General features: G+C 45.3%; 1 protein-coding gene across 4 annotated transcripts in view; it reads right to left on the bottom strand.

The window, feature by feature from the left end:
- Nucleotides 1-716: 716 nt before the first annotated feature.
- The window catches only part of LOC107379383 (polycomb protein SCMH1), a 29,194-nt gene continuing 20,928 nt past the window's right edge, over nucleotides 717-8,982 (bottom strand). For all 4 annotated transcript variants that reach the window (XM_015950108.3, XM_015950107.3, XM_015950110.3 and 1 more), the window contains 3 exons: nucleotides 7,971-8,102; nucleotides 1,216-1,349; nucleotides 717-1,046 (listed from right to left, as the gene is read on the bottom strand). In XM_015950108.3, the coding sequence (XP_015805594.1) occupies nucleotides 927-1,046; nucleotides 1,216-1,349; nucleotides 7,971-8,102 (386 nt within the window). In that variant the 3' untranslated portion in view covers nucleotides 717-926. The remainder of the gene's footprint in view (nucleotides 1,047-1,215; nucleotides 1,350-7,970; nucleotides 8,103-8,982) is intronic.

Below are 8,982 nucleotides of genomic sequence, written 5' to 3'. Positions count from 1 at the left end.
TTACTGAAAAAGGGTTATGCTGCCCTCTGCTGGTGAATTATTGATCTGCGTGCATTTTAAGGTTTTAGCTCGAAAACGTTTTTAAATAAATACATTTTTATCAAATGATCCAGAAAAAAATAAATGTTTTAATTTAAATACATGCTGCGATGTGACATTTCAGGGCAAAAAGAAACAAGCGATAATAAAAAAAAATAAATCTGTGGAATTATACATTTATTAAACAAGTTGATTACAGGATTTTTCCACATTGGAACATTAATAATATAGTATAAAAAACTAAAAAAAAGTACAAATAACAAAGACATGACAAGGCATTGTAAACATTCAGGATAAAATAATATAACAGCTTTTCTCATGGCAGTATTTTTTTAGAATAAAACTTTATCCTTTTTAACTTTATAAAACATGTTTTCCCCTCCAGGATTTAGCTTGAAATTGCAAAAACGATGCCTCAAACCGAGACTATTAGAAAAGTTCCCAATTATTGGGATGAATGAAATGTTTCTTTTCCTCCTTTAGGGGTTTCTGCTCTTTTCACACAATACAACACGAAATATCGAAAAATACATATCCATATATTCATGAAGTAGAAAAATGAAATGTACAGGATGAATTTAACATATTTAAAATAGTCACACCGGATTTCAAGTTATACTGAAATGCAGATCTGATGAGAGGGCAGCCGGTGATCCTACGTTTCCCATACTGCCTTAAGAGTTGGATTGTGCTACACAAATTAAAACACTCCTCATTTTATGAGGCGATGAAGGAACAATGGAGACCAGATATGGAGGTGAGCTGGACGTTGCTACATGGAAATGGTCGGTTCATGTCTGTCAGGAAGTGCGTGATCTACTGACTCTAAAACGGGGAAGTTGGGGAGAGAAAAGTCCTTTTGAAGGCCACATTGGTGGAGAACCTCCTCAAGCCCGTTTCAGCTTATCGATGTGGAAGATGAGTTTGAGGGCGGGGCCAAGTTTCAAACCCATGTATTTCATCATGGTGTCGCTGCGCAGCAACAGGAGGGCTTTACCATCAATCTCCTGCAACAAAGAGAGAAAAGGATGTTTTAACTCATGGCTCTAACTCCTCAGGGCTGTGTGCCTGGAATCACTTAGATTTTATGATTAACGGGCAGATTTTTAAAGCACCACAAATTGGTTAAACTCCACATAAACTTGTTTTAAGAGCCAGACCCTGTTTGGTACTTACATGTTTCCTGAAAAGGTCAGCATGTGGGGCAAGCACCGGGTCAATATCGCGAACATATTGCATCACTTCCTCTACAGTCCACAGATTTGGATCCTGACCACTGGGCCTGGGGCTCGCCTGGAAACTTCCTGAACCTGCGAGAAGAAAAGCACAAAATTAAAAAGACGAGAGTCAAGTAAAGAGTTCACTTTGATCCAAATTACTGTAACAATCTAATAATCTGACCCCCAAACACCAAAGGTTCAGTAGGGTTGCACAATGTTGGAAAAAAGGCACATCACAGTTTTTTCTCGTCCAGCTGTTAAAAAACAGGAATATGACAACCTGTTGGGTGTTTAATGTACCGTGGGTAGCTAGTTACCTTCTTTCAGGGAAAGTTAATGTTTTGTTTCGCAACATGATACAATCACAACCATAGAAACAAAGATTACCGTATTTTCCGGACTATAAGCCGCTACTTTTTTCCCATGCTTTGAACCGTGCGGCTTATGATGAGGTGCGGCTTTACTGAAGATTTTCCTTCACCTGCCACTAGGGGGCGCTTTAGCAGAAAGTGAAACAGGTGGAAGTCAAAAGTGGAAATCGAAGAAAGTGCTCATTTTAATTTAGCACATGCAAGCAGCCGGCACGACGAAGACTTTGTTTCAAATCCATACCCCCTCATCATGGTAACTACACGTATGAGTTCATATGTTGCCGCATTTAAGTTGAAGGCCATCGATCTGGCAGTAAAGGAGGGAAACAGTGCTGCCGCACGTAAGCCTGGCATTAATGAATCCATGGTTTGGCGCTGGAGACGGCAGCGGGAAGAACTCATTCAAGCCAGCTTCACCCGGGGAGGATGACAGCAACACGGACAGCGACACTGACATCGCCACAGAAAAGGTATGTGACGAAGCTCTTCTGAGGCTGTTCAACTCAGACACTGAAGAAGAGGACTTTAATGGCTTTAGTGCGCAGGAGGAAGATGAGAGCGAATGACTTTTTCTGGTAGGCAAGTGTGTTTTATCAGGGTTCCCACTCTTTTCTTGAAATTATTTTCCAGGACTTTTCCAGGACATTTTCAAGACTTTTTCAGTGTACAAGTCAAGTTATCATAACTATGGTTTGCCGATATCCCGATATATTTAGAAACATATATGATATTGTACCTACCTATACCGTTATTTTGACAATATAGTTGTGGAAAGATTTTTGTCTTTCGCAATCCCACCTGCTTTCCTCTACTTACAATGCAACACAACTAAAACAGAAGTTATTCTCTACTTTAGTTCATACCAGAGATGTGACATTGTGGCATCATCAAGTCATCTCCATGTCATGTTTTTGTTCTGCTCAGCAACTGAACCAGGTTAATTCACTGTGCTGATTGAAATCGTCGTCATCTTCCTCCGCTTATCCGGGTCCGGGTCGCGGGGGCAGCATCCCAACTAGGGAGCTCCAGACCGTCCTCTTCCCGGCCACCTCCACCAGCTCCTCCGGCAGGACCCCAAGGCGTTCCCGGACCAGATTGGAGACGTAACCTCTCCAACGTGTCCTGGATCGACCCGGGGGCCTCCTGCCGGCAGGACATGCCCGAAACTCCTCCCCAGGGAGGCGTCCAGGAGGCATCCTGACCAGATGCCCAAACCACCTCAACTGACTCCTTTCGATCCGGAGGCGCAGCAGTTCTACTCCGAGTCCCTCCCGAATGTACGAGCTCCTCACCCTATCTCTAAGGCTGAGCCCGACCACTCTACGGAGGAAAGTCATTTCGGCCACTTGTATCCGCGATCTCGTTCTTTCGTTTATTACCCAAAGCTCATGACCATAGGTGAGGATTGGGACGTAGATTGACCGGTAAATCGAGAGCCTGGCTTTCTGGCTCAGCTCCCTCTTCACCACGACAGATCGGCTCAACGTCCGCATCACTGCAGATGCTGAACCAATCCGCCTGTAAATCTCCCGATCCCTCCTACCCTCACTTGTGAACAAAACCCCACGATACTTAAACTCCTCCACTTGAGGTAGGACCTCTCTCCCGACCTGGAGTTGGCAAGCCACCCTTTTCCGGTTGAGAACCATGGTCTCAGATTTGGAGGTGCTGATACTCATCCCAGCCGCTTCACACTCGGCCGCGAACCTACCCAGCAAGAGCTGAAGGTCAGAGCTGGATGAAGCTAGGAGGACCACATCATCCGCAAAAAGCAAAGACAAGATTCTCCTGCCACCAAACTCGACACACTCCACACCATGGCTGCGCCTAGAAATTCTGTCCATAAAAGTGATGAACAGAACCGGTGACAAAGGGCAGCCCTGGCGGAGTCCAACCCTCACCGGGAACAGGTCCAACTTACTACCAGCTATGTGGACCTAACTTACGCTCCTCTGGTAAAGGGACTGAATGGCCCTTAACAAAAAGCCACCCACCCCATACTCCTGGAGCGTCCCCCACAGAGAGCCCCTGGGGACACGGTCATAAGCCTTCTCCAAATCCACAAAACATATGTGGATTGGTTGGGCAAACTCCCATGCCCCCTCCATCACCCTTGCAAGGGTATAGAGCTGGTCCACAGTTCCACGGCCAGGACGAAAACCACATTGCTCCTCCTCAATCTAAGATTCAACTATCGATCGGACCCTCCTCTCCAGTACCTTGGAGTAGACTTTTCCAGGGAGGCTGAGGAGTGTGATCCCCCTATAGTTGGAACACACCCTCAGGTCACCCTTCTAAAAGATGGGGACCACCACCCCAGTCTGCCACTCCACAGGAACTGCCCCTGATTACCACGCAATGTTGCAGAGACTTGTCAACCACGACAGCCCTACAACATCCATAGCCTTGAGATACCCAGGACGAATCTCATCCACCCCGGGGCTCTGCCGCTGTGTAGTTGTTTGACTACCTCAGCAACTTCTGCCCCTGAGATTGGACAGTCCATCTCCAGGTCTCCTGGCTCTGGTTCCTCCTCGGAATGCACGTAGGAGGGATTGAGGAGCTCCTCTAAGTATTCCTTCCAAAGTCCGACTATAGCCTCAGTTGACGTCAGCAGCTCCCCATCCCCACTGTAAACAGTGTGAGCGAGTTGCTGCCTTCCTCTCCTGAGGCGCCGGACAGTTTGCCAGAACCTCTTTGGAGCCGATCGATAGTCTTTCTCCATGGCCTCACCAAACTCCTCCCACGCCCGAGATTTTGCCTTGGCAACTGCCACTGCTGCACCCCGCTTGGATATCCGGAACCTGTTTGCTGTCTCCGGAGACCCACAGACCAGTCATGCCCTGTAGGCCTCCTTCTTCAGCCTGACGGCTACCCGAACCTCTGGTGTCCACCAGCGGGTACGGGGGTTGCCACCATGACTGGCACCGGCCACCTTGCGACCACAGCTAACAGCAGCCGCCTCAACAATCGCAGAGTGGAACAAGGCCCACTCGGAGTCAATGTCCCCCACTGCTCTCAGGACGTGGTCAAAGCTCTGCCGGAGGTGGGAGTTGAAGACCGTCTTGACAGGTTCTTCTGCCAGGCGTTCCCAGCAGACACTCACTATGCATATGGGTCTGCCAGGTCTATGTAGCATCTTCCCCTGCCATCTGATCAAACTCACCACCAGGTGGTGATCAGTTGACAGCTCCGCTCCTCTCTTCACTCGGGTGTCCAAAACATACGGCCGTAGGTCAGATGATAAGACTACAAAGTCAATCATCGACCTGCGACCTAGGCTGCCCTGGTACCAAGTGTACCGATGGGCATCCTTATGTTCGAACATGGTGTTCGTTATGGCCAAACTGCGGCTTGCACAGAAGTCCAATAACAAAACACCACTCGAGTTCAGATCAGGCGGGCCGTTCCTTCCAATCACACCCCTCCAGGTCATGCTGTCATTGCCCACGTGAGCATTGAAGTCCCCCAGTAGGACAATGGAGTTCCCTGATGGAGCACTATCTAGCACTCATCCCAGGGACTCCAAAAAGGGTGGGTACTCTGAACTGATATTTAGCCCATAAGCGCAAACAACAGTCAGGACCCATTCCCCGACCCGAAGGCGCAGGGAAGCTACCCTCTCGTCCCCCGGGGTAAACCCCAACACACAGGCAGAGAGTCTTGGGGCTAGCAAAAAGCCAGTTTTGAAAAGTTTTGAATTTGCACCGTCTTCCTGACATCACACTCTCCTGCCTATAAAGGACACAAAGACATATTTTGAAAGATTGTTACTGTTTATATTGACTGTTTATTCAATAAATTAGGCCTGCTTTTCAAACCTTAGCTCTTTCATATCTTTCATATTCTATGTATTATACTTACTGTACACACCACATTACACTTTACTGCTTATTTCACATAGTTGGATGTTAAACTGCATTTTGTTGTTCCAGTATTGGTCATTTTAGGTTAGTCCAGTCATCCAGAAACAAGATTCAGGGTAGATGACTAGGCTAATATCTCCCGCTAACACCACAGACATATTGGACCTGAGAAAAATTTTTTTTTCTACCTCAGAGATAAGTACTTGTAGTTGTTTGCTACTTTTTTAGTCTGGACTGTACGTAGCGTTACTATGATAAATATATAGTTACCACTTAAAATCATTCTAGTTATTAATTTAGCCGTGTTGAATTCAATTTAATTACGTTAACAAGTTTGTTCAAACGACCATGCCAGTCTTCAGTTCTCACTGCCTCCTGGCTGCGGTCTGTGTAGCTAGCTAAAAACAGTATGAACAGCTGAGGCTCTGTCCTCTGAGCACATACTTAGTATTTTTGATAGAATCAAATTCATGACATTTTTCTCATTCACATATTTTTGTTTCTGCTGTCGGACGATAGAACTAGTATGAATTACTGAGTGGAGCGCGGGTCCGGTAGACTACCTGCTATCCGTTGCTATCCTGAAGCTCTCGTCAGGTTCGCTCGTCTCAATGCAGAGTGAAAAAAACAAAAGCTCTCCGCTGCTCCTTTGTCACTCAACAGAGAGAAGGAGAAAAACCTCTCACTCTATAAACTGCAATAAAGCAATACTCGTGAACCGAGTCGCTACTTTTGGCCCTTCTTTGGGGAAATAAATCTAGGGGTGAAAAATCTGTAAATCTAGCAAAAAAAAAAAAAACAGTTAGAAAAACAGAAGTGGAACTGGAACTGAAGGGGAATATGCAATCTGATTGGTTGGAAGCATCATGTGGGGCACTGTGCCAGCTAGATGCAGAAATGAAAGGAGAAGCGCTGCAGCCCAATATTGCCCAATAATCCGTTTGTTTATCCACAAGGAGGGAAAATTATTTTCCAGGACAACTCAAAAATTTCCAGGACATTTTGCAATTCCCCCCATTTTCCATGTGTTTTCCATGACTGGAAAATTGGACTATCATTTTCCAGGTTTTCCAAGTTTTCCAGGACGCGTGGGAACCCTGTTTATTTACTAACCAGGCATGTTTTGTGTGCAGTTTTTATTTTCTAATCATCCAGGGCTTATTAATGCTGTGTCAGCGCTGTTCTTTTCTTCTAAACATGCAAATTACCGGTAATAACGTGTCAGTTCTGTTTTTATTTTAGAACCATCCAGAAATAACCATCCAGAAATAAGAATGCTATCAGCGCTGTTTTCTTTTCTAAACTTGCAGGCACATTCACCCATGTTTAAAATTCGTTTTGTTGAATTAAAACAACAACGAAAAACCTCTGTGTAGCGTCTTTCTGTCTAATTATCTTATGTTATGGCCATACATGCGCCTGCTGCGCCGCGGCTTGTATTTGAGTGTGGCGTGTGTAGAAAACCTTTTTTTTTGTTGGTGCGGCTTATATTGAGGTGCGCTCTATAGTCCGGAAATTACGGTAACCTTCGGACACAAAAAAATAATTTCCAACTTACAGGTCAAAGCCTCACGTCATCGAGAGCAGAATCATGTAACAAAACAGTATTTTTACATCCACAAGGCCCCAATTAATGTCCTCTAATAAAAGTGTTGGTTCACAAGTCTTATGTCCACAATCCAACATAAAATACCCCTGAAAAAATCTAATTTTCCTTCACGTGTCTCTTTCTAACAAAGTTTTCATCGTAGCCATTAGCATCCTCATCTTAGCTTCAAACTTTAGACTGGCACGTTACCTGAGCCAGCCGGTGAAGGGTTACCCCCTCTGCTGGGGCAACATCTTCCAACTACTGGTCGACAGGTCTAAGGGGTCGCCCCCCATTCTCACGTGTATCTTGAACCAATATATCGTTGAGTTCTCCAACACCATAGCGGGTCTTTTAATGTGGCTATCACTCGGGTTGGGTATCATTTGAATTTAAACAATTCCAGTTCCGATTCAAAGTCCTTGTTTTGATTCAGATTCCTAGCAATTCCCGATTAGGAAAACTGCAGGTATTAAATGAGCCAGCTAACTATAGGTCTTACTTGACAAAACAAACTGAACTTCTACATGAATTTTAATTCTACGATCTTTCTCCTCGGCTCGTTGTCGACGATTGCACGGAAAGGCAAAAACCTCTGGCAGATTCTTCTTTGTTGGTATTCCGCAGTGGATCTGGTTCAAACTATAAATCGGAATTAGAAAATTTGTACAATTCCGAGAGAAAATGGTCCCCGTTCCAACTGATGCCCCACCCTAGCTACCACGTACGCTGTGATGTCGCTGCTGAAACGTAACATTGTGCAGCTCTACTCAAAACAGTTTCTATACAAACATAAAAGGTACGTGTCAACACCTTAGAAATAATAAACCCATCCTAAATACAACACACCAACTGTATTGACAACCAAAATGTATGGGTTCCCTACCCGTGGAGGTGTTAGGATGAAGCAGTTTGGATGGAGATCTGGGTCCAGGGGTCGCTCCCGGGGACTTTAAGGGGATGGGGACCTTCTTTAAGTGCTCTGGTCCTCCAACTTTGCTCTCACTGAATGACTCACCTGTGGAGAAAGCAGGAGCACCGTCACCAAAAGATTCCAACAAAACAGAAACAAGTTTATCCCGATGGCTCACCCTGTGATTTAAGTGTGTGTTATGGGCTTCAGTAAAATGGCACGGGCACTTTCAGGGAGGATATCAGGCCCTGTCCACACGTAGCCAGGGATCTGCCAAAACGTAGATATTTTTCTACGTTTTGGCCTGTCATCCACACGAAAACGGAGTTTTTTCACACGAAAACGGATCTTTTTAAAAACTCCGGCCAAAGTGAAGATCTGCGTTTTCTCCGTTTTGGGTGTCTGCGTGTGGACAGACAAAACCGGAGTTTTAAGGTCCGCAACGTCACTTTCCGCGACAAAAAAGTGCTGACATCACGTGTGCGACCTGTGTTTACACTAGCCGACAGCATGGATGCCCTCAGAGCTGCGCTCGCTTTATCAATTGTCCAAGCGCTTTTTGCTTGTTTGTTTTTGCAAGCGGAATTACTGCTCCTTGCGGAAGACCACAGACGAAGGACGAGGTTAAGAACGGGGGAAGTACTGCCGCCTACAGGTCTGGCATGTCCTTAACAACGTCTTTATCCGGGTACGTGTGGACAGAGTTTTTTTTTTAAACGAGGTGGAGTGGATACAAGTTTTTGGAGGGGCGGATATTCGAACCCGGCTACGTGTGGACTAGGCCTCAGTGTTTTAAAGGAAGCTCTTTAAATATTCCATTAATCTAATTAAAATCTAAGGAAATTGAAAAATGATTACATGATTAACCTCCTTCTCCTAAGACTTCACACCACTTGCTCTCCTCCTATCTGCTCCTGTTTAACAAACTCCTTTATTTAAAGCTTTGCTGCACAAGTCAGAGCAGCCAGTTCTTAAACACTTTGTC

This window comes from Nothobranchius furzeri, chromosome 5 (genome assembly GCF_043380555.1).
Source record: "Nothobranchius furzeri strain GRZ-AD chromosome 5, NfurGRZ-RIMD1, whole genome shotgun sequence".
NCBI classification, from domain to species: Eukaryota; Metazoa; Chordata; class Actinopteri; order Cyprinodontiformes; family Nothobranchiidae; genus Nothobranchius; species Nothobranchius furzeri.
The sequence above is the reverse complement of the archived record's forward strand: the minus strand, read 5'-3'. Positions and strand labels throughout refer to the sequence as shown.